The sequence below is a fragment of the Oncorhynchus kisutch genome, linkage group LG16 (assembly GCF_002021735.2).
Source record: "Oncorhynchus kisutch isolate 150728-3 linkage group LG16, Okis_V2, whole genome shotgun sequence".
Classification (NCBI taxonomy): Eukaryota; Metazoa; Chordata; class Actinopteri; order Salmoniformes; family Salmonidae; genus Oncorhynchus; species Oncorhynchus kisutch.
In genome coordinates, this window is record NC_034189.2 from 7,076,843 (window position 1) to 7,101,842 (window position 25,000).

At 52.4% G+C, this 25,000-nt stretch overlaps 1 protein-coding gene across 2 annotated transcripts in view; it reads right to left on the reverse strand.

The window, feature by feature from the left end:
- LOC109884470 (exocyst complex component 6B) overlaps positions 1-25,000 on the reverse strand; it is a 67,402-nt gene that overhangs the window by 8,745 nt on the left and 33,657 nt on the right. Inside the window, exons 9-12 of one of the 2 annotated variants that reach the window (XM_031791684.1) lie at positions 23,569-23,680; positions 20,594-20,728; positions 17,110-17,289; positions 13,967-13,996 (exon numbers count right to left, since the gene is read on the reverse strand). In XM_031791684.1, coding sequence (XP_031647544.1) covers positions 13,967-13,996; positions 17,110-17,289; positions 20,594-20,728; positions 23,569-23,680 — 457 coding nt within the window. The remainder of the gene's footprint in view (positions 1-13,966; positions 13,997-17,109; positions 17,290-20,593; positions 20,729-23,568; positions 23,681-25,000) is intronic. The other variant, XM_031791685.1, reaches the window with a different exon arrangement.

Below are 25,000 nucleotides of genomic sequence, written 5' to 3' on the forward strand. Positions count from 1 at the left end.
AGAGGAGAACGGGGTTAGAGAACGGGGGTGGAGAGGAGGGAAGAGGAGAACGGAGTAGAGAGGAGAACGGGGGTGGAGAGGGAGAACGGGTGGAGAGGAGGGAAGAGGAGAACGGAGTAAAGAGGAGGGAAGAGGAGAACGGAGTAAAGAGGAGGGAAGAGGAGAACGGAGTAAAGAGGAGGGAAGAGGAGAACGGAGTGGAGGGAAGAGGAGAACGGAGTGGAGGGAAGAGGAGAACGGAGTGGAGGGAAGAGGAGAACGGAGTGGAGGGAAGAGGAGAACGGAGTAGAGAGGAGGGAAGAGGAGAACGGAGTAGAGAGGAGGGAAGAGGAGAACGGAGTAGAGAGGAGGGAAGAGAACGGAGTAGAGAGGAGAACGGAGTAGAGAGGAGAACGGAGTAGAGAGGAGAACGGAGTAGAGAGTGGGGAAGAGGAGAACGGGGTAGAGAGGAGAACGGAGTAGAGAGGAGAACGGAGTAGAGAGGAGAACGGAGTAGAGAGGAGAACGGAGTAGAGAGTGGGGAAGAGGAGAACGGGGTAGAGAGGAGGGAAGAGGAGAACGGAGTAGAGAGGAGGGAAGAGGAGAACGGAGTAAAGAGGAGGGAAGAGGAGAACGGAGTAAAGAGGAGGGAAGAGGAGAACGGAGTAAAGAGGAGGGAAGAGGAGAACGGAGTGGAGGGAAAGGAGAACGGAGTGGAGGGAAGAGGGAGAAACGGAGTGGAGGGAAGAGGAGAACGGAGTGGAGGGAAGAGAGAACGGAGTAGAGAGGAGGGAAGAGAGAGAACGGAGTAGAGAGGAGGGAAGAGGAGAACGGCAGTAGAGAGGAGGGAAGAGAACGGAGTAGAGAGGGAAACGGGAGTAGAGAGGAGAACGGAGTAGAGAGGAGAACGGAGTAGAGAGTGGGGGAAGAGGAGAACGGGGTAGAAGGGAAACGGAGTAGAGAGGAGAACGGAGTAGGAGGGAGAACGGAGTAGAGAGTGGGGGAAGAGGAGAACGGGGTAGAGAGGAGGGAAGAGGAGAACGGAGTAGAGAGGAGAACGGGTAGAGAGGAGGGAAGAGGAGAACGGGGTAGAGAGGAGGGAGAGAGAACGGGTAGAGAGGGAGGGAAGAGGAGAACGGTAGAGAGGAGAACGGGGTAGAGAGGAGGGAAGAGGAGAACGGGGTGGAGAGGAGGAAAGAGGAGAACGGGGTAGAGAACGGGGTGGCGAGGAGGGAAGAGGAGAACGGAGTAGAGAGGAGAACGGGGTGGAGAGGAGAACGGGGTGGAGAGGAGGGAAGAGGAGAACGGAGTAAAGAGGAGGGAAGAGGAGAACGGAGTAAAGAGGAGGGAAGAGGAGAACGGAGTGGAGGGAAGAGGAGAACGGAGTGGAGGGAAGAGGAGAACGGAGTGGAGGGAAGAGGAGAACGGAGTGGAGGGAAGAGGAGAACGGAGTGGAGGGAAGAGGAGAACGGAGTGGAGGGAAGAGGAGAACGGAGTAGAGAGGAGGGAAGAGGAGAACGGAGTAGAGAGGAGGGAAGAGAACGGAGTAGAGAGGAGAACGGAGTAGAGAGGAGAACGGAGTAGAGAGGAGAACGGAGTAGAGAGTGGGGAAGAGGAGAACGGGGTAGAGAGGAGAACGGAGTAGAGAGGAGAACGGAGTAGAGAGGAGAACGGAGTAGAGAGGAGAACGGAGTAGAGAGTGGGGAAGAGGAGAACGGGGTAGAGAGGAGGGAAGAGGAGAACGGAGTAGAGAGGAGAACGGGGTAGAGAGGAGGGAAGAGGAGAACGGGGTAGAGAGGAGGGAAGAGGAGAACGGGGTAGAGAGGAGGGAAAGGGAGACGGGTAGAGAGGAGGAAGAGGAGAACGGGGTAGAGAGGAGGGAAGAGGAGAACGGGGGTAGAGAGGAGGAAGAGGAGAACGGGGGAGAGGAGGGAAGAGGAGAATGGGGTAGAGAGGAGGGAAGAGGAGAATGGGGTGGAGAGGAGAACGGAGTAGAGAGGAGAACGGGGTGGAGAGGAGAGAAGAGGAGAACGGGCGGGTAGAGAGGAGGGAAAGAGAACGGTGGGAAGGGAGGAAGAGGAGAACGGGTGGAGAGGAGAACGGGGTGGAGAGGATGAAGGAGTAAAGAGGGAGGAAGAGGAGAACGGAGTAGTGAGGGAGGGGAAGAGGAGAACGGAGTAGTGAGGAGGGAAGAAGGAGAACGGAGTAGAGAGGAGGGAAGAGGAGAACGGAGTAGAGAGGAGGGGAAGAGGAGAACGGAGTAGAGAGGAGGGAAGAGGAGAACGGAGTAGAGAGGAGGGAAGAGGAGAACGGAGTAGAGAGGAGGGAAGAGGAGAACGGAGTAGAGAGGAGGGAAGAGGAGAACGGAGTAGAGAGGAGGAAGAGGAGACGGAAGTAGAGAGGAGGGAAGAGGAGAACGGAGTAGAGAGGAGGGAAGAGGAGAACGGAGTAGAGAGGAGGGAAGAGGAGAGAGGAGGGAAGAGGAGAACGGAGTAGAGAGGAGGGAAGAGGAGAACGGAGTAGAGAGGAGGGAAGAGGAGAACGGAGTAGAGAGGAGGGAAGAGGAGAACGGAGTAGAGAGGAGGGAAGAGTGGAGGGAAGAGGAGAACGGAGTAGAGAGGAGAACGGGGTAGAGAGGAGGGAAGAGGAGAACGGGGTGGAGAGGAGGGAAGAGGAGAACGGGGTGGAGAGGAGGGAAGAGGAGAACGGAGTAGAGAGGAGAACGGGGTAGAGAGGAGGAAGAGGAGAACGGGTGGAGAGGAGGAAAGAGGAGAACGGGGTAGAGAACGGGGTGGAGAGGAGGGAAGAGGAGAACGGAGTAGAGAGGAGAACGGGGTGGAGAGGAGAACGGGGTGGAGAGGAGGGAAGAGGAGAACGGAGTAAAGAGGAGGGAAGAGGAGAACGGAGTAAAGAGGAGGAAGAGGAGAACGGAGTGGAGGGAAGAGGAGAACGGAGTGGAGGGAAGAGGAGAACGGAGTGGAGGGAAGAGGAGAACGGAGTGGAGGGAAGAGGAGAACGGAGTGGAGGGAAGAGGAGAACGGAGTAGAGAGGAGGGAAGAGGAGAACGGAGTAGAGAGGAGGGAAGAGGAGAACTCGAGTAGAGAGGAGGGAAGAGAACGGAGTAGAGAGGAGAACGGAGTAGAGAGGAGAACGGAGTAGAGAGGAGAACGGAGTAGAGAGTGGGGAAGAGGAGAACGGGGTAGAGAGGAGAACGGAGTAGAGAGGAGAACGGAGTAGAGAGGAGAACGGAGTAGAGAGGAGAACGGAGTAGAGAGGAGAACGGAGTAGAGAGGAGAACGGAGTAGAGAGTGGGGAAGAGGAGAACGGGGTAGAGAGGAGGGAAGAGGAGAACGGAGTAGAGAGGAGGGAAGAGGAGAACGGAGTAGAGAGGAGAACGGAGTAGAGAGGAGAACGGAGTAGAGAGGAGAACGGAGTAGAGAGGAGAACGGAGTAGAGAGTGGGGAAGAGGAGAACGGAGTAGAGAGGAGAACGGGGTAGAGAGGAGGGAAGAGGAGAACGGGGTAGAGAGGAGGGAAGAGGAGAACGGGGTAGAGAGGAGGGAAGAGGAGAACGGGTAGAGAGGAGGGAAGAGGAGAACGGGCGGTAGAGGGAGGGAAGAGGAGAACGGGGTAGAGGAGAAGAGGAGAACGGAGGTAGAGAGGAGGAAGAGGAGAATGGGGTAGAGAGGAGGGAAGAGGAGAATGGGGTGGAAGGAACGGAATAGTAGAGAGAACGGGGTGGAGAGGAGAGAAGAGGAGAACGGGGTAGAGAGGAGGGAAGAGGAGAACGGAGGGTGGGAAGGGGAAGAGGAGAACGGGGTGGAGAGGAGAACGGGGTGGAGAGGAGAACGGAGTAAAAGAGGAGGGAGAGGAGAACGGAGTAGTGAGAGGGAAGAGGAGAACGGAGTAGTGAGGAGGGAAGAGGAGAACGGAGTAGAGGGAGGGAAGAGGAGAACGGAGTAGAGAGGAGGGAAGAGGAGAACGGAGTAGAGAGGAGGGAAGAGGAGAACGGAGTAGAGAGGAGGGAAGAGGAGAACGGAGTAGAGAGGAGGGAAGAGGAGAACGGAGTAGAGAGGAGGAAAGGAGAACGGAGTAGAGAGGAGGGAAGAGGAGAACGGAGTANCTTGAGCAAGGAGGCACTGAAACCATTAGATATGAGCAACGAATGTTTATACAATACAAGCCTCACGACCATTACTGTTTGACATAGCAACAAAGGGGAACTAACAAGGAGCAGAATGGGGCTGCTTTGGGAAGCGACACACACACACACACGTAGCTGTCAGGAACTATTAGAGGATGAGGAGTGGAGGGAGAGAAGAACGGAGTAGAGTGGAGGGAAGAGGAGAACGGAGTAGAGTGGAGGGAAGAGGAGAACGGAGTGGAGAGGAGGGAAGAGGAGAACGGAGTGGAGAGGAGGGAAGAGGAGAACGGAGTAGAGTGGAGGGAAGAGGAGAACGGAGTGGAGAGGAGGGAAGAGGAGAACGGAGTAGAGTGGAGGGAAGAGGAGAACGGAGTGGAGAGGAGGGAAGAGGAGAACGGAGTGGAGAGGAGGGAAGAGGAGAACGGAGTAGAGAGGAGGGAAGAGGAGAACGGAGTAGAGAGGAGGGAAGAGGAGAACGGAGTGGAGGGAAGAGGAGAACGGAGTAGAGAGGAGGGAAGAGGAGAACGGAGTAGAGAGGAGGGAAGAGTGGAGGGAAGAGAACGGAGTAGAGAGGAGAACGGAGTAGAGAGGAGAACGGAGTGGAGAGAAGGAGTGGAGAGGAGGGAAGAGGAGAACGGAGTAGAGAGGAGAACGGAGTAGAGAGGAGAACGGAGTAGAGAGGAGAACGGGGTAGAGAGGAGGGAAGAGGAGAACGGGGTGGAGAGGAGGGAAGAGGAGAACGGAGTAGAGAGGAGAACGGGGTAGAGAGGAGGGAAGAGGAGAACGGGGTGGAGAGGAGGAAAGAGGAGAACGGGGTAGAGAACGGGGTGGAGAGGAGGGAAGAGGAGAACGGGGTGGAGAGGAGAACGGGGTGGAGAGGAGAACGGGGTGGAGAGGAGAACGGGGTGGAGAGGAGAACGGGGTGGAGAGGAGGGAAGAGGAGAACGGAGTAAAGAGGAGGGAAGAGGAGAACGGAGTAAAGAGGAGGGAAGAGGAGAACGGAGTAGAGAGGAGGGAAGAGGAGAACGGAGTGGAGGGAAGAGGAGAACGGAGTGGAGGGAAGAGGAGAACGGAGTGGAGGGAAGAGGAGAACGGAGTGGAGGGAAGAGGAGAACGGAGTGGAGGGAAGAGGAGAACGGAGTAGAGAGGAGGGAAGAGGAGAACGGAGTAGAGAGGAGGGAAGAGTGGAGGGAAGAGAACGGAGTAGAGAGGAGAACGGAGTAGAGAGGAGAACGGAGTAGAGAGGAGAACGGAGTAGAGAGGAGAACGGAGTAGAGAGGAGAACGGAGTAGAGAGTGGGGAAGAGGAGAACGGGGTAGAGAGGAGGGAAGAGGAGAACGGAGTAGAGAGGAGAACGGGGTAGAGAGGAGAACGGGGTAGAGAGGAGGGAAGAGGAGAACGGGGTAGAGAGGAGGGAAGAGGAGAACGGGGTAGAGAGGAGGGAAGAGGAGAACGGGGTAGAGAGGAGGGAAGAGGAGAACGGGGTAGAGAGGAGGGAAGAGGAGAATCGGGTAGAGAGGAGGGAAGAGGAGAATGGGGTGGAGAGGAGAACGGAGTAGAGAGGAGAACGGGGTGGAGAGGAGAGAAGAGGAGAACGGGGTAGAGAGGAGGGAAGAGGAGAACGGGGTGGGAAGGGGGGAAGAGGAGAACGGGGTGGAGAGGAGAACGGGGTGGAGAGGAGAACGGAGTAAAGAGGAGGGAAGAGGAGAACGGAGTAGTGAGGAGGGAAGAGGAGAACGGAGTAGAGAGGAGGGAAGAGGAGAACGGAGTAGAGAGGAGGGAAGAGGAGAACGGAGTAGAGAGGAGGGAAGAGGAGAACGGAGTAGAGAGGAGGGAAGAGGAGAACGGAGTAGAGAGGAGGGAAGAGGAGAACGGAGTAGAGAGGAGGGAAGAGGAGAACGGAGTAGAGAGGAGGGAAGAGGAGAACGGAGTAGAGGAGGGAAGAGGAGAACGGAGTAGAGAGGAGGGAAGAGGAGAACGGAGTAGAGAGGAGGGAAGAGTGGAGGGAAGAGGAGAACGGAGTAGAGAGGAGGGAAGAGTGGAGGGAAGAGAACGGAGTAGAGAGGAGAACGGAGTAGAGAGGAGAACGGAGTAGAGAGGAGAACGGAGTAGAGAGGAGAACGGAGTAGAGAGGAGAACGGGGTGGAGAGAAGAAAGGAGTAGAGAGGAGGGAAGAGGAGAACGGGGTGGAGAGGAGGGAAGAGGAGAACGGAGTAGAGAGGAGAACGGGTAGAGAGGAGGGAAGAGGAGAACGGGGTAGAGAGGAGGGAAGAGGAGAACGGGGTGGAGAGGAGGGAGGAGGAGAACGGAGTAGAGAGGAGAACGGAGTGGAGAGGAGGGAAGAGGAGAACGGAGTAGAGGGGAGAACGGGGTAGAGAGGAGGGAAGAGGAGAACGGGGTGGAGAGGAGGGAAGAGGAGAACGGGGTGAAGAGGAGGGAAGAGGAGAACGGAGTAGAGAGGAGGGAAGAGGAGAACGGGGTGGAGGAGGGAAGAGGAGAACGGGGTGGAGAGGAGGGAAGAGGAGAACGGAGTAGAGAGGAGAACGGGGTAGAGAGGAGAACGGGGTAGAGAGGAGGGAAGAGGAGAACGGAGTAGAGAGGAGAACGGGGTGGAGAGGAGAACGGGGTGGAGAGGAGGGAAGAGGAGAACGGGGTGGAGAGGAGGGAAGAGGAGAACGGAGTAGAGAGGAGGGAAGAGGAGAACGGGGTAGAGAGGAGGGAAGAGGAGAACGGGGTAGAGAGGAGGAAGAGGAGAACGGGGTAGAGAGGAGGGAAGAGGAGAACGGGGTAGAGAGGAGGGAAGAGGAGAACGGGGTAGAGAGGAGGGAAGAGGAGAACGGGTAGAGAGGAGGGAAGAGGAGAACGGGGTAGAGAGGAGGGAAGAGGAGAACGGGGTAGAGAGGAGGGAAGAGGAGAACGGGGTAGAGAGGAGGGAAGAGGAGAACGGGGTAGAGAGGAGGGAAGAGGAGAACGGGGTAGAGAGGAGGGAAGAGGAGAACGGGGGTAGAGAGGAGGGAAGAGGAGAACGGGGTAGAGAGGAGGGAAGAGGAGAACGGGGTAGAGAGGAGGGAAGAGGAGAACGGGGTAGAGAGGAGGGAAGAGGAGAACGGGGTAGAGAGGAGGGAAGAGGAGAACGGGGTAGAGAGGAGGGAAGAGGAGAACGGGGTAGAGAGGAGGGAAGAGGAGAACGGGGTAGAGAGGAGGGAAGAGGAGAACGGGGTAGAGAGGAGGGAAGAGGAGTACGGAGTAGAGAGGAGGGAAGAGGAGTACGGAGTAGAGAGGAGGGAAGAGGAGTACGGAGTAGAGAGGAGGGAAGAGGAGTACGGAGTAGAGAGGAGGGAAGAGGAGAGAGGAGGGAAGAGGAGAACGGGGTAGAGAGGAGGGAAGAGGAGAACGGGGTGGAGAGGAGGGAAGAGGAGAACGGAGTAGAGAGGAGAACGGGGTAGAGAGGAGGGAAGAGGAGAACGGAGTGGAGAGGAGGGAAGAGGAGAACGGAGTGGAGAGGAGAACGGGGTAGAGAGGAGGGAAGAGGAGAACGGGGTAGAGAGGAGGGAAGAGGAGAACGGGGTGGAGAGGAGGTAAGAGGAGAACGAAGTAGAGAGGAGAACGGGGTGGAGAGGAGGGAAGAGGAGAACGGGGTGGAGAGGAGGTAAGAGGAGAACGAAGTAGAGAGGAGAACGGGGTGGAGAGGAGGGAAGAGGAGAACGGGGTAGAGAGGAGGGAAGAGGAGAACGGAGTGGAGAGGAGGGAAGAGGAGAACGGAGTGGAGAGGAGGGAAGAGGAGAACGGAGTGGAGAGGAGGGAAGAGGAGAACGGGAGTGGAGAGGAGGGAAGAGGAGAACGGAGTGGAGAGGAGAACGGGGTAGAGAGGAGGGAAGAGGAGAACGGGGTGGAGAGGAGGGAAGAGGAGAACGGGGTGGAGAGGAGGGAAGAGGAGAACGGGGTGGAGAGGAGGGAAGAGGAGAACGGGGTGGAGAGGAGGGAAGAGGAGAACGGGGTGAAGAGGAGGGAAGAGGAGAATGGGGTGAAGAGGAGGGAAGAGGAGAACGGAGTAGAGAGGAGAACGGGGTAGAGAGGAGGGAAGAGGAGAACGGGGTAGAGAGGAGGGAAGAGGAGAACGGGGTAGAGAGGAGGGAAGAGGAGAACGGGGTGGGTAGAGAGGAGGGAAGAGGAGAATGGAGTAGAGAGTAGGGAAGAGGAGAATGGAGTAGAGAGGAGGGAAGAGGAGAACGGGGTAGAGAGGAGAACGGGGTGGAGAGGAGAACGGGGTGGAGAGGAGGGAAGAGGAGAACAGGGTAGAGAGGAGGGAAGAGGAGAACGGGGTAGAGAGGAGGGAAGAGGAGAACGGGGTAGAGAGGAGGGAAGAGGAGAACGGGGTAGAGAGGAGGAAGAGGAGAACGGGGTGGGTAAGAGGAGGGAAGAGGAGAACGGGGTGGGTAGAGAGGAGGGAAGAGGAGAACGGGGTGGGTAGAGAGGAGGGAAGAGGAGAACGGGGTGGGTAGAGAGGAGGGAAGAGGAGAACGGGGTGGGTAGAGAGGAGGGAAGAGGAGAACGGGTGGGGTAGAGAGGAGGGAAGAGGAGAACGGGGTGGTAGAGAGGAGGGAAGAGGAGAACGGGGTGGGTAGAGAGGAGGGAAGAGGAGAACGGGGTGGGTAGAGAGGAGGGAAGAGGAGCACGGGGTGGGTAGAGAGGAGGGAAGAGGAGAACGGGGTGGGTAGAGAGGAGGGAAGAGGAGAACGGGGTGGGTAGAGAGGAGGGAAGAGGAGAACGGGGTGGGTAGAGAGGAGGGAAGAGGAGAGAGGAGGGAAGAGGAGAACGGGGTGGGTAGAGAGGAGGGAAGAGGAGAACGGGGTGGGTAGAGAGGAGGGAAGAGGAGAGAGGAGGGAAGAGGAGAACAGGGTAGAGAGGAGGGAAGAGGAGAACGGGGTGGAGAGGAGAACGGGGTAGAGAGGAGGGAAGAGGAGAATGGAGTAGAGAGGAGGGAAGAGGAGAACGGAGTAGAGAGGAGGGAAGAGGAGAACGGGGTAGAGAGGAGGGAAGAGGAGAATGGAGTAGAGAGTAGGGAAGAGGAGAACGGGGTAGAGAGGAGAACGGGGTAGAGAGGAGAACGGGGTAGAGAGGAGAACGGGGTGGAGAGGAGAACGGGGTAGAGAGGAGAACGGGGTGGAGAGGAGAACGGGGTGGAGAGGAGAACGGGGTGGAGAGGAGGGAAGAGGAGAACGGGGTAGAGAGGAGGGAAGAGGAGAACGGGGTAGAGAGGAGGGAAGAGGAGAACGGGGTAGAGAGGAGGGAAGAGGAGAACGGGGTGGGTAGAGAGGAGGGAAGAGGAGAACGGGTGGGTAGAGAGGAGGGAAGAGGAGAACGGGGTGGGTAGAGAGGAGGGAAGAGGAGAACGGGGTGGGTAGAGAGGAGGGAAGAGGAGAACGGGGTGGGTAGAGAGGAGGGAAGAGGAGAACGGGGTGGGTAGAGAGGAGGGAAGAGGAGAACGGGGTGGGTAGAGAGGAGGGAAGAGGAGAACGGGTGGGTAGAGAGGAGGGAAGAGGAGAACGGGGTGGGTAGAGAGGAGGGAAGAGGAGAACGGGGTGGGTAGAGAGGAGGGAAGAGGAGAACGGGGTGGGTAGAGAGGAGGGAAGAGGAGAACGGGGTGGGTAGAGAGGAGGGAAGAGGAGAACGGGGTGGTAGAGAGGAGGGAAGAGGAGAACGGGGTGGGTAGAGAGGAGGGAAGAGGAGAACGGGGTGGGTAGAGAGGAGGGAAGAGGAGAACGGGGTGGGTAGAGAGGAGGGAAGAGGAGAACGGGGTGGGTAGAGAGGAGGGAAGAGGAGAACGGGGTGGGTAGAGAGGAGGGAAGAGGAGAACGGGGTGGGTAGAGAGGAGGGAAGAGGAGCACGGGGTGGGTAGAGAGGAGGGAAGAGGAGAACGGGGTGGGTAGAGAGGAGGGAAGAGGAGAACGGGGTGGGTAGAGAGGAGGGAAGAGGAGAGAGGAGGGAAGAGGAGAACAGGGTAGAGAGGAGGGAAGAGGAGAACGGGGTGGAGAGGAGAACGGGGTAGAGAGGAGGGAAGAGGAGAACAGGGTAGAGAGGAGGGAAGAGGAGAACGGGGTGGAGAGGAGAACGGGGTAGAGAGGAGGGAAGAGGAGAATGGAGTAGAGAGGAGGGAAGAGGAGAATGGAGTAGAGAGGAGGGAGCGGAGACGGGGTAGAGAGGAGGAGAGGAGAACGGGGTAGGAGAGGAGGGAAGAGGAGAACGGGGTAGAGAGGAGGAAAGGGAGAACGGGGGTAGAGAGGAGGGAAGAGGAGAAACGGGGTAAGAGGAGGGAAGAGGAGAACGGGGTAGAGAGGAGGGAAGAGGAGAACGGGTTTGGAAACGGGGTGGGTAGAGAGGAGGGAAGAGGAGAACGGGTGGGGTAGAGAGGAGGGAAGAGGAGAACGGAGTGGGTTAGAGAGGAGGGAAGAGGAGAACGGGGTGGGTAGAGAGGAGGGAAGAGGAGAACGGGGTGGGTAGAGAGGAGGGAAGAGGAGAACGGGTGGGTAGAGAGGAGGGAAGAGGAGAACGGGGTGGGTAGAGAGGAGGGAAGAGGAGAACGGGGTGGGTAGAGAGGAGGGAAGAGGAGAACGGGGTGGGTAGAGAGGAAGGGAAGAGGAGAACGGGGTGGGTAGAGAGGAGGGAAGAGGAGAACGGGGTGGGTAGAGAGGAGGGAAGAGGAGAACGGGGTGGGTAGAGAGGAGGGAAGAGGAGAACGGGGTGGGTAGAGAGGAAGGAAGAGGAGAACGGGGTGGGTAGAGAGGAGGGAAGAGGAGAACGGGGTAGAGAGGAGGAAGAGGAGGGAAGAGGAAAGAAGGGGTAGAGGAGGGAAAGGAGAACGGGGTGGGTAGAGAGGAGGGAAGAGGAGAACGGGGTGGGTAGAGAGGAGGGAAGAGGAGCACGGGGTGGGTAGAGAGGAGGGAAGAGGAGAACGGGGTGGGTAGAGAGAGGGAAGAGGAGAACGGGTGGGTAGAGAGGAGGAAGAGGAGAGAGGGGGAAGAGGAGAACAGGGTAAGAGAGGAGGGAAGAGGAGAACGGGGTGGAGAGGAGAACGGGGGTAGAGAGGAGGGAAGAGGAGAACAGGGTAGAGAGGAGGGAAGAGGAGAACGGGGTGGAGAGGAGAACGGGGGTAGAGAGGAGGGAAGAGGAGAATGGAGTAGAGAGGAGGGAAGAGGAGAATGGAGTAGAGAGGAGGGAAGAGGAGAACGGGGTAGAGAGGAGGGAAGAGGAGAACGGGGTAGAGAGGAGGGAAGAGGAGAACGGGGTAGAGAGGAGGGAAGAGGAGAACGGGGTAGAGAGGAGGGAAGAGGAGAACGGGGTAGAGAGGAGGGAAGAGGAGAACGGGGTAGAGAGGAGGGAAGAGGAGAACGGGGTAGAGAGGAGGGAAGAGGAGAACGGGGGTAGAGAGGAGGGAAGAGGAGAACGGGGTAGAGAGGAGGGAAGAGGAGAACGGGGTAGAGAGGAGGGAAGAGGAGAACGGGGTAGAGAGGAGGGAAGAGGAGAATGGGGTAGAGAGGAGGGAAGAGGAGAATGGAGTAGAGAGGAGGGAAGAAGAGAATGGAGTAGAGAGGAGGGAAGAGGAGAACGGAGTAGAGAGGAGGGAAGAGGAGAACGGGGTAGAGAGGAGGGAAGAGGAGAACGGGGTAGAGAGGAGAACAGGGTAGAGAGGAGGGAAGAGGAGAACGGAGTAGAGAGGAGGGAAGAAGAGAGAGGAGGGAAGAGGAGAACGGGGTAGAGAGGAGGGAAGAGGAGAACGGGGTAGAGAGGAGGGAAGAGGAGAACGGGTAGAGAGGAGGGAAGAGGAGAACGGGGTGAAGAGGAGGGAAGAGGAGAACGGAGTAGAGAGGAGAACGGAGTAGAGGGAAGAGGAGAACGGAGTAGAGTGGAGGGAAGAGGAGAACGGAGTAGAGCGGAGGGAAGAGGAGAACGGAGTAGAGCGGAGGGAAGAGGAGAATGGAGTAGAGCGGAGGGAAGAGGAGAATGGAGTAGAGCGGAGGGAAGAGGAGAACAGAGTGGAGCGGAGGGAAGAGGAGAACAGAGTGGAGCGGAGGGAAGAGGAGAACGGAGTGGAGAGGAGAACGGGGTAGAGAGGAGGGAAGAGGAGAACGGAGTAGAGAGGAGGGAAGAGGAGAACGGAGTAGAGCGGAGGGAAGAGGAGAACAGAGTGGAGAGGAGGGAAGAGGAGAACGGAGTGGAGAGGAGGGAAGAGGAGAACGGGGTGGAGAGGAGGGAAAAGAAGAAAAAAGTGGAGAGGAGAACGGGGTAGAGAGGAGGGAAGAGAACGGAGTAGAGCGGAGGGAAGAGGAGAACAGACTGGAGAGGAGGGAAGAGGAGAACGGAGTGGAGAGGAGAACGGGGTAGAGAGGAGGGAAGAGGAGAACGGGGTAGAGAGGAGAACGGAGTAGAGAGGAGGGAAGAGGAGAACGGGGTGGAGAGGAGGGAAGAGGAGAAAGGAGTGGAGAGGAGAACGGGTAGAGAGGAGGGAAGAGGAGAACGGGGTAGAGGAGAACGGAGTAGAGAGGAGGGAAGAGGAGAACGGAGTGGAGAGGAGAACGGGGTAGAGAGGAGGGAAGAGGAGAACGGAGTAGAGCAGAGGGAAGAGGAGAACAGAGTGGAGAGGAGGGAAGAGGAGAACGGAGTGGAGAGGAGAACGGGGTAGAGAGGAGGGAAGAGAACGGAGTAGAGCGGAGGGAAGAGGAGAACGGGGTGGAGAGGAGAACGGGGTGGAGAGGAGAACGGGGTGGAGAGGAGAACGGGGGGAGAGGAGAACGGGGTGGGAGAGGAGAACGGGGTGGGAGAGGAGAACGGGGTGGGAGAGGAGAACGGGGTGGGAGAGGAGGGGAGAGGAGAACGGGGTAGAGGAGAACGGGGTGGGAGAGGAGAACGGGGTGGGAGAGGAGAACGGGGTGGGAGAGGAGAACGGGGTGGGAGAGGAGAACGGGGTGGGAGAGGAGAACGGGGTGGGAGAGGAGAACGGGGTGGAAGAGGAGAACGGGGTGGACAGTTTCACTTTATTTTTTTCCTGTGTCTTGGTTATATAATGAATATGCAGTGTTACCAGGATCAGCTCCATGAGAAGGTTTCCCCACATGCCAGAGTCTCTGTCTGGTCAAAACACCCATCCATTATGCAGCCTCAGCCAAGTCAGTGTCACAGGGCTGTGGTTAGGAGGCATCTGGGAGAGGCCAACTCCAGAGCAATGTTATTCACTCTTCGGGAGATGTTAATCAAGGGCTGGCCAGTCAAAAGGAACCCAGGGGGTCAAATCTATACAGTTAGGGCCAAGGGGTAGTTATTTGGTTATTTCTGAGCGAGTCCCGGTGTTAATCACAGAGGATGAGATCCCAACTGGCACACTATTCCCACGAGTAGTGCACTATAAAGGGAATAGGGGGCCATTTGGGACTCAAGCGGCGTCCAAAAGTTTAAAAAGGTGTCTGTTAAGGGGAGTCCCAACCTCATAGCAAAATCTTTTACTCTTCACCCAATCAGAATCTCTTTTAGGAGCTGTCACCCAATCAGAATCTCTTTCAGACTTTTAAGAGCTGTCAATCAATCAGAATCTCTTTCAGACTTTTAAGAGCTGTCAATCAGAATCTATTTTAGGAGCCGTCAATCAATCAGAATCTCTTTCAGACTTTTAGGAGCTTGTCACCCAATCAGAATCTCTTTCAGACAATCAAAGTGTCTGTCCATCAGAATAAGTAAAAGTCACATCAGCCAGTCAGTCCATACATGTATTCTTAACAACAACCAGGCGACCGTGCATCACGCTCATGCTCTGTGGTCTTGTTACGGTCAGTAACACTCAAACTGTACTTACCGGCAGTCTAGCGTGTTCTATGGCACTACCCTACGGGAAAGAGAGCAAGTAGGGGGTTCAAGGGTGAAGAGTCGGTCTCAATTTTTTTTTTTCGGTCTGAGGTCAAACCCGCTTTCTCAATCTCTTCAAATCAAAAGTTTAACATGTGGCGTACACATTTTTAACAGGTGTTATAGCAGTGCAGCGAAATTGTTATGGTACTAGTTCCTAACAATCTAAAACTATTTAACATGTAGGGGGAAAATACACTTTTATAAAGACAAGAAATCAAGAAGGGCGAATCGGATTAACAACCCCCCCCCCCCCCAAAAAAGGACTGTAGCATTAATAACATGCAAATCTATATCCGTATACGAATATATAGAGAAGGAGGAGATATTAGACTGAGCTATGAATCCAGTACATAATAAATATGTAGTGACCCTGATTCAGACCCAGATCGGAGACAAAAGTAAACATTTAAGACCAGGACATGCAAACACACTTTCACATGCGTTAGTAGATGTTTTCACGGGTCCAACAGATCCAGAATTCAGAGATCAGAACCCGGGACCCCTGCGTTAGTAGTAGATGTCTTCACGGGTCCAACAGACCCAGAATTCAGAGACCAGAACCCAGGACCCCTGCGTTAGTAGTAGATGTCTTCACGGGTCCAACAGATCCAGAATTCAGAGACCAGAACCCGGGACCCCTGCGTTAGTAGTAGATGTCTTCACGGGTCAAAAAGACCCAGAATTCAGAGATCAGAACCCGGGACCCCTGCGTTAGTAGTAGATGTCTTCACGGGTCCAACAGATCCAGAATTCAGAGATTAGAACCCGGGACCCCTGCGTTAGTAGTAGAGGTATTCACGGGTCCAACAGATCCAGAATTCAGAGACCAGAACCCGGGACCCCTGCGTAAGTTGTAGAGGTCTTCACGGGTCCAACAGACCCAGAAATCAGATGAAAGTTAGAGGTGAAAGAGCATCGTGAAAAGCAGCCTGCAAGGGGAATGTCCTCTGGGGCAAAGATGAGAAAAACTTTAGTGTGTCCAAACTCGCTATTCAGGTTTCATGTAATTTTCATTTTTTTTTTTTTTTTACATCAAACGCCATCTGTTTCATTATAATTATTGTCTATTTAATAATCTAATCCAATTCTTTATATATACAACAAGCGTTTTGTTTCATTTTGTTGATACATGTTCAGTAAATTAAGATCGAACTGTCTTTTTAATTAGCATTAAAATAGACATGGTTGTAAAATAAATACCGGTAGCCTATTACAATTTTTGCTATATTAGCCTGTTCAAAAATTTTCAAAAAAAAGATTTAAAAATTGGTTCTCTAGGCCTAAACTTCTCTTCCTTAAACTCATATGTTTATATTAATATCAAACCCCTAAAGCCTATACAGTTGAAGTGGTAAGTTTACATACACTTAGGTTGAAACTCGTTTCTCAGCCACTCCACAAAATTCTTCTTAACAAACTATAGTTTTGGAAAGTCAGTTAGGACATCTACTTTGTGCACGACACAAGTCATTTCTCAAACAATTGTTTGCAGACAGATTATTTCTGTCTGTCTTTCTGTTTTTCCAATTCCAGTGGGTCAGAAGTTTACACTAAGTTGACTGTGCCTTTAAACAGCTTGGAAAACTCCAGAAAATGATGTCATGATGCCAGAACAGCAAAGGACCTTGTGAAGATGCTGGATGCTGGAGGAAACTGGTACAAAAGTATCTATATCCACAGTTAAATGAGTCCTATATTGACATAACCTGAAAGGCCGCTCAGCAAGGAAGAAGCCACTGCTCCAAAACCGCCATAAAAAAAGCCAGACTACGGTTTGCAACTACTGCACATGGGGACAAAGATCGTACTTTTTGGAGAAATGTCCTCTGGTCTGATGAAACAAAAATAGAACTGTTTGGCCATAATGACCATTGTTATGTTTGGAGGAAAAAGGGGGAGGCTTGCAAGCCGAAGAACACCATCCCAACCGTGAAGCACGGGGGTGGCAGCATCATGTTGTGGGGGTGCTTTGCTACAGGAGGGACTGGTGCACTTCACAAAATAAGTGTCATCCTGAGGAATGAAAATTATGTGGATATATTGAAGCCTGGTTCCTCTCTAACCAGTATAGCCAGTAGAAGACTGGCTACCCCTCAGAGCCTGGTTCCTCTGGTCTACCCAATACAGGCAGTAGAGAACTGGCCACCCCTCCGAGCTTGGTTCCTCTCTACCCAGTACAGCCAGTAGAGTACTGACCACCCCTCAGAGCCTGGTTCCTCTCTACCCAGTACAGCCAGTAGAGGACTGACCACCCCGCAGAGCCTGGTGCCTCTCTACCCAGTACAGCCAGTAGCGGACTGACCACCATTCAGAGCCTGGTTCCTCTCTACCCAGTAGAGGAATGGTCACCCCTCAGAGCCTGGTTCCTCTCTACCCAGTAGAGGACTGGTCACCCCTCAGAGCCTGGTTCCTCTCTACCCAGTACAGCCACTAGAGGACTGACCACCCCTCAGAGCCTGGTTCCTCTCTACCCAGTACAGCCAGTAGAGGACTGACCACCCCTCAGAGCCTGGTTCCTCCCTACCCAGTACAGCCAGTAGAGGACTGACCACCCCTCAGAGCCTGGTTCCTCTCTACCCAGTAATGGAATGGTCACCCCTCAGAGCCTGGTTCCTCTCTACCCAGTACAGCCAGTAGAGGACTGACCACCCCTCAGAGCCTGGTTCCTCTCTACCCAGTAGAGGACTGACCACCCCTCAGAGCCTGGTTCATCTCTACCCAGTAGAGGACTGACCACCCCTCAGAGCCTGGTTCTTCTAGATTTATTCCTTCCAGACAGTTTTTTCCACTGTGGTTTTACTTCAATTGCTCTTTCGTGTTTAGGCCCGGGATCTCTAAAGCACTGATCTGTAAACGCATTTATAAAATTCATTTGATTGATTAATTTATACTGACCAGCAGGTGTGTGAAGACAGAGAAGGTGTGTGTATGTGAGATGCTAACCCGCCAGGTGTGTGAAGACAGAGAAGGTGTGTGTATGTGAGATGCTAACCCGCCAGGTGTGTGAAGACAGAGAAGGTGTGTGTATGTGAGATGCTAACCCGCCAGGTGTGTGAAGGCAGAGAAGGTGTGTTTATGTGAGATACTAACCGGCAGGTGTGTGAAGACAGAGAAAGTGGAACAGAGGAAGGCGATGAGGTCACTCAGGTAGTCGCTCGGAGCCCCGCCCCCCTGGGCTGCTGTCCAATCGTAATCTGCCAGCTGAAGGAACTGGTCGATCTTAGCGTTCAGATTGGTGTAGATCTCCTCTTCTGCTGCATGTCTCGCATCCTGGAGAGAGATTTTTACATTATTATTTTTACATTTTGGTCATTTAGCAGATAGGGGAAAGGGGTCAGTTGTACAACTGAAATGTGCCTCTGAATCAGAGAGGTGCGGTCTGCCTTAATCAATATCCACGTCTTCGGCGCCCCGGGAACAGTGGGTTAACTGCCTTGTTCAGGGGCACAACGACAGATTTTTACCTTGTTAGCTCAGGGATTTGATCTAGCGATCTTTCAGGTTACTGGTCCAATGCTCTAACCACGAGGCTACCCGCCTCTAACCACGAGGCTACCCGCCTCTAACCACGAGGCTACCCGCCTCTAACCACTAGGCTACCCGGTTCTAACCACTAGGCTACCTGTTCTAACCACTAGGCTACCTGCTCTAACCACTAGGCTACCTGCTCTAACCACTAGGCTACCTGCTCTAACCACTAGGCTACCTGCTCTAACCACTAGGCTACCTGCTCTAACCACTAGGCTACCTGCTCTAACCACTAGGCTACCTGCTCTAACCACGAGGCTACCTGCTCTAACCACTAGGCTATGCTGCCACAACTGTAGTGGTGTACGTGGTGTTCCGAGGGTAATACAAATGTGGAAAAGTGTGTGTGTAGGTGAAAACAAGTAAAACTGTGTTCCTTCACTCTGTCCTCCTCCCTGGACCTGCTGCTTCAACACAGCACCAAGAACCTGATACAACCAGGGCCGACGGAGATGACGGTTACTCAGGACACAGTCTTCTTCTGAACAGTTCATCCCAGACACCATCCAGAAAATCATTCTGGACTGCACTCATTTGGAGGAAAGGTGTGTTTTTGGAGAGAGATGGAAGGAGATGGACCAGCTAGCTGCAATCAGGTCAGTGCAGAGAGACCAGCTAGCTGCTATCAGGTCAGTGCAGAGAGACAAGCTACCTGCCATCAGGTCAGTGTAGAGAGACCAGCTACCTGCCATCAGGTCAGTGTAGAGACAAGCTACCTGCCATCAGGTCAGTGTAGAGAGACCAGCTACCTGCTATCAGGTCAGTGTAGAGAGACAAGCTACCTGCCATCAGGTCAGTGTAGAGAGACAAGCTACCTGCAATCAGGTCAGTGTAGAGAGACAAGCTACCTGCAATCAGGTCAGTGTAGAGAGACAAGCTAGCTGCTATCAGGTCCGTGTAGAGAGACAAGCTAGCTGCTATCAGGTCAGTGTAGAGAGACAAGCTAGCTGCTATCAGGTCAGTGTAGAGAGACAAGCTAGCTGCTATCAGGTCAGTGTAGAGAGACAAGCTAGCTGCTATCAGGTCAGTGTAGAGAGACAAGCTAGCTGCTATCAGGTCAGTGTAGAGAGACAAGCTAGCTGCTATCAGGTCAGTGTGGGACAAGTGGGTGGACCGCCTTCCCCTGTTTTACAACTGTTGATGAGCAGCTTATGCCATTTAGGTGCCGCTGCCCCTTCAGGCAGTACATAGGGTCTATACTTGCAAAATATGGAATCAAGATCTGGGCTGCCTGTGATGCTGCTTCATCATATGCAGGGAAGCAAGATGAAGGAGCCCCTGAGAAGAACCAAGGGACCAAGGGTTGTCCTGGACGTGACACCACATGCGCTAACTTGTTTTTACTTCGCACACGTTGGGACAGGAAGAGGAAGCTGATGATGGTAAGAATGAGTAAGAAGAATAACAAACCAGAGCTCCCAGCTCAGCTGTTTAATACACGGAACCACGCCTATCAATTCCTCTACGTTTGTGTTCACGGCCAAACACTTCGCTAGTGTCCTATGTGCCAAAGAAAAGCACAAATGTGGTACTCATGAGTACGCTGTATAGGGATGGGAGAATCTGTGGCCAGGAACATAAAAAATAAAAAATAAAACAGAAATCAGAATGGATTAGAATCAAAACACAAAAGGAGGGGTGGACAATTTTAGACAAGCTGGTGACTGACTACAGCTACTAAATAAGAACCCTACGCTGGCATCTTGTGATATTCTTCAACATCTTGGCGTACACTGCAGTTGTTTGCAATTTGCCAACTCTGATTGGCTTAGTCTCATGGTGAGGAGCCAATAAAACGTAGCTAGCTTCATAAACATCTTTTGGGGAATTCTGAAATGTGTTAGAATAGATGACCAAACAATAAAACTAGCTAGCTAGCTACCTGACAGGAGTACCAACTAGCTAGCTAGCTAGCTAGCTAGCTAGCTACCTGACAGGAGTACCAACTAGCTAGCTAGCTAGCTAGCTACCTGACAGGAGTACCAACTAGCTAGCTAGCTAGCTAGCTAGCTACCTGACAGGAGTACCAACTAGCTAGCTAGCTAGCTAGCTACCTGACAGGAGTACCAACTAGCTAGCTAGCTAGCTAGCTACCTGACAGGAGTACCAACTAGCTAGCTAGCTAGCTAGCTACCTGACAGGAGTACCAACTAGCTAGCTAGCTAGCTAGCTACCTGACAGGAGTACCAACTAGCTAGCTAGCTAGCTAGCTACCTGACAGGAGTACCAACTAGCTACGTAGCTTGCTAGGTAAATAAAATAGCTCTAGGTTAGTTGTTTTTAAACTCAACTTCGTGATTTCCACCAAGGACGTTGTCTCTCCAAACATCACTCTCCCTCGCTTGGGCAAGGGACATTTAAGGTACACGTCATTCAAGGGCTTAGGGTTTAGGGCTGAGGGTTTAGGACCGAGGGCTGTCTACTCTGAGTTTTATATCATAATAGGACCAGACAGTGTTGTTTTATATCATAATAGGACCAGACAGTGTTGTTTTATATCATAATAGGACCAGACAGTGTTGTTTTATATCAAAGACAATGTTCACTCTGGCGCCAGTCCAGTGTTGCTAGCTAACTAGCTAAGCTAACTGACTATCTGGTTAGATAGCTAAGCTAATGACCTTGCTGTCTAGATAGCTAAGCTAACTGACTATCTGGCTAGATAGCTAAGCTAATGACCTTTCTGGCTAACTAACTAAGCTAACTGACTATCTGGCTAGATAGCTAAGCTAACTGACTATCTGGCTAGATAGCTAAGCTAATGACCTTGCTGGCTTGCTAAATCAGCAAAAAAAAATTTTTTTAACCAGGTAGGCCAGTTGAGAACAAGTTCTAATTTGCAACTGCGACCTGGCCAAGATAAAGCATAGCAGGGTCTGGTTGTGCATGAGCATGTGCATACCTTAAACGTGGTCTGGTTGTGCATGAGCATGTGCATACCTTAAACGTGGTCTGGTTGTGCATGAGGGTCTGGTTGTGCATAAGCATGTGCATACCTTAAACGTGGTCTGATTGTGCATGAGGGTCTGGTTGTGCATGTGCATACCTTAAACGTGGACGTCCCGTAGAGCTTGGTAGCGTTGGCGGTATCAGGGGGAACATTAGTGATGTTGGAGATGAATTCCTCCAGGTAAACACATGATGCTTCCAGCTGGGTCGTGTTGATGATCACCTGAACCAGCTAACACACACACACACACACACACACACACACACACACACACACACACACGTGATCAGGCAGAGGCACCCCTCAGAGACCTCATAAGCAACATTCCCCAACATCCTCTTTAAAAGCTCAGACAAAAAAGGTAGGATTGTCAAACGTTTCCCTGCCTACAATACTCAGCACGTGAAGAATAACACACAGCAAAGACCTTGAAAGCCATCAGTCACTCAGCTTTGTTCTAACACTCTAAACCAGAAAGCGTCAGTAGCGTTGTTTGGCAATGCATGTCCGTGTACTTAAGGTCTTGATTCTACGCTAGCTGCGCTAATGTTGTTATTCTGTAGAAAGGCCTTTGTTGATACTAGCCAAATGACCCCAGCTAGATAACTAACTAGCAAGATAAAGAAGATTCTTAATTCACTCTCAATATCCCGTACTGCCAGCCCAAAACAAAATGTTTAGCTAGCTAGGTAATGTAAACATATTACTGCAGTGTCTTGAGCTAGCTAGGACACTGCAGCGGTTTCATGGAAAACTAGCTAATCCATTGTGATTTAATTATGTCAATACTAGCTACAGTGGTTAGTTATGATGTGTGCATTGTATCTGTGCACTTAGCTAGCTACCATCCCATAGCTTACAATACACATGAAGTGTGACTGGCTCATTTGTGGATGTTCGGCCAATATATATTTAACTTTTTTTTTGTTGGTGCCTCCCATGGGGTTCCGTGCTCTCTGATTGGCTCAAAGTCAAGTTGTTGGCCACAGACAAGCACTGTGATTCTACGAGTAGAAAGGATAGGGCAGTCACTACCGGGAGCAACACTGTGATTCTACGAGTAGAAAGGGTAGGGCAGTCACTACCGGGAGCAACACTGTGATTCTACGAGTAGAAAGGATAGGGCAGTCACTACCGGGGCAACACTGTGATTCTACAAGTAGAAAGGATAGGGCAGTCACTACCGGGAGCAACACTGTGATTCTACGAGTAGAAAGGGTACGGCAGTCACTACCGGGAGAAACACTGTGATTCTACGAGTAGAAAGGGTACGGCAGTCACTACCGGGAGCAACACTGTGATTCTACGAGTAGAAAGGGTACGGCAGTCACTACCGGGGGCAACACTGTGATTCTACAAGTAGAAAGGATAGGGCAGTCACTACCGGGGCAGCACTGTGATTCTACAAGTAGAAAGGGTAGGTCCTTCACTACCGGGGCAGCACTGTGATTCTACAAGTAGAAAGGATAGGGCAGTCACTACCGGGGCAGCACTGTGATTCTACAAGTAGAAAGGGTAGGTCCTTCACTACCGGGGCAACACTGTGATTCTACAAGTAGAAAGGATAGGGCAGTCACTACCGGGGGCAGCACTGTGATTCTACAAGTAGAAATGGTAGGTCCTTTGCTATCGGGCCAGCACTGTGATTCTACAAGTAGAAAGGGTAGGTCCTTCACTACCGGGGCAGCACTGTGACTCTACGAGTAGGAAGGATAGGTCCTTCACTACCGGGACAGCACTGTGATTCTACAAGTAGAAAGGGTAGGTCCTTCACTACCGGGGCAGCACTGTGATTCTACAAGTAGACAGGGTAGGTCCGTCGCTACCGGGGCAACCGTCCCAAGCTCTTCCATCTCACTCCACTGACTTCCATTCGAAGCTCGCATCAACTACAAGACCATGGTGCTTTCCTAAGGAACTGCCCCTCCCTACCTTCAGGCTACACCCCAACCCATCCACTACAAGACCATGGTGTTTACCTACAGAGCAGCAAGAGGAACTGCCCCTCCCTACACTCAAACCCTACACCCCAACCCGAGCACTCCATTCTGTCACTTCTGGTCTCTTGGCCCTACGGGAGGCCAGCTCCCGCTCAGCCCAGTCCAAGCTCTTCTCTGTCCTGGCAACCCAATGGTGGAACCAGCTTCCCCCTGAAGCTAGGACAGCAGAGTCCCTGCCCATCTTCCCCCTGAGCTGGGACAGCAGAGTCCCTGCCCATCTTCCCCCTGAAGCGAGAACAGCAGAGTCCCTGCCCATCTTCCCCCTGACGCTAGGACAGCAGAGCCCCTGCCCATCTTCCCCCTGAAGCGAGGACAGCAGAGTCCCTGTCCATCTTCCCCCTGAAGCTAGGACAGCAGAGTCCCTGCCCATCTTCTCCCTGAAGCTAGGATAGCAGAGTCCCTGCCCATCTTCCCCCTGACGCTAGGACAGCAGAGCCCCTGCCCATCTTCCCCCTGAAGCGAGGACAGCAGAGTCCCTGTCCATCTTCCCCCTGAAGCTAGGACAGCAGAGTCCCTGCCCATCTTCTCCCTGAAGCTAGGATAGCAGAGTCCCTGCCCATCTTCTGAAAACATCTGAAACCCGACCTCTTCAAAGAGTATCTTAAATAAACCCCCCTTTGTGTCCTGAATATAAAGTGTTAAGTTTGGAGAAAATACAACACATCCCAGAGTACCACTCTTCATATTTCCAAGCATGGTGGTGGCTGCATCATGTTATGGGTATGCTTGTCATCAGCAAGGACTAGGGAGTTTTTTTTAGGATAAAAACAGAATACAGCTAAATACAGGCAAAATAGTTCAGTCTGGTTTGGTCTACTTTCCAACAGACACTGCGGAGACAAATTCACCTTTTCAGCAGCACAATAACCTAAAACACAAGGACAAATAGACTAGAGCCGTTTACCAAGACAACATCTAATGTTCCTGAGTGGCCAATTTGTATATATTCCTCTAAGTACACAAGTGGAACTGCATACATTTTTTTAGTATTTTTTTTACCATTTTGAAATGTTGATCCCAATGTCACACATCGACCCTATTATTTATAGAAAGACCTACACCCACTCTTACCTCAGCCAGTCCTACGTTCTTCTTCTTCATTGCGTACTGTAGACAGTTACTGAGCGTTCTGGTTAACAGCAGGTTGGTCGACTTGCGGATGACATCATCAATCTCTGTAGAGCTGAAAACACAGAAAAGATTATATAACATAAGAGAGATACACACACTGGGGCTTCGAAGTAGCAGTCGGGCTCTGCAACGTTTCACTGAACTGAATAGGAGCAGCTCACGTTTTTGCAACAGTTACACATCTACCCTGTAAGACAGGAAGGTTCTTTAAGGGCACGGACACACCGGTAATGTTTGCCGGTAGAGCAGAGTGCCAGGTGTAGTTTAAAAATGTCCCTGAAACACACAGTGCGACAAATCGTCACTAAGAGCAATGTGTTTTCTTCTTAACTAAAAGTATAAGCCATTCTACACTGTAGAATAATAGTGAAGACAACAAAACTATGATAAAACACATATGGAATCATGTAGTAACCAAAAAAGTGTTAAACAAATCTTAAATATATTTTATTCAAAGTAGCCACCCTTTGCTTTGATCACAGCTTTTCACACTCTTGGCATTCTCTCAACCAGCTTAATGAGGTAGTCACCTGGAATCCAGGTATACAGAAGATAGCCCTATTTGGTAAAAGACCAAGTCCATATTATGGCAAGAACAGCTCAAATCATTACTTTAAGACATGAAGTCAATCCAGAACATTTCAAGGAAAGTCAATACGGAACATTTCAAGCACTTTGAAAGTTTCTTCAAGTGCAGTCACAAAAACCATCAAGCGCTATGATAAAACTGGCTCTCATGAGGACCGCCACAGGAAAGGAAGACCCAGAGTTACCAGCCTCAGAAATTGCAGCCCAAATAAATGCTTCACAGAGTGTAAGTAACAGACACATCTCAACATCAACTGTTCAGAGGAGACTGTGTGAATCAGGCCTTCATGGTCGAATTGCTGCAAAGAAACCACTACTAAAAGGACACCAATAAAAGAGACTTGCTTGGGCCAAGAAACACGAGCAATGGACATTAGACCTGTTCTGCAGTGTCTGATGAGTCCAAATTTTAGAATTTTGGTTCCAACTGCAGTGTCTTTGTGAGACGCAGAATAGGTGAACAGATCTCTGCATGTGTGGTTCCAACTGTGAAGCATGGAGGTGGTGGTGTGATGGTGTAGGGGTGCTTTGCTGGTGACACTGATTTATTTAGAATTCAAGGCACACGTAACCAGCATGGCTACCACAGCATTCTGCAGCAATAAACCATCCCATCTGGTTTGCACTTAGCGGGACTATCATTTGTTTTATCAACAGGACAATGACCCAACACACCTCCAGGCTGTGTAAGGCTATTTGACCAAGAAGGAGAGTGATGCAGTACTACATCAGATGACCTGCCCTCCACAATCACCTGACCTCAACCAAATGGTGATGGTTTGGG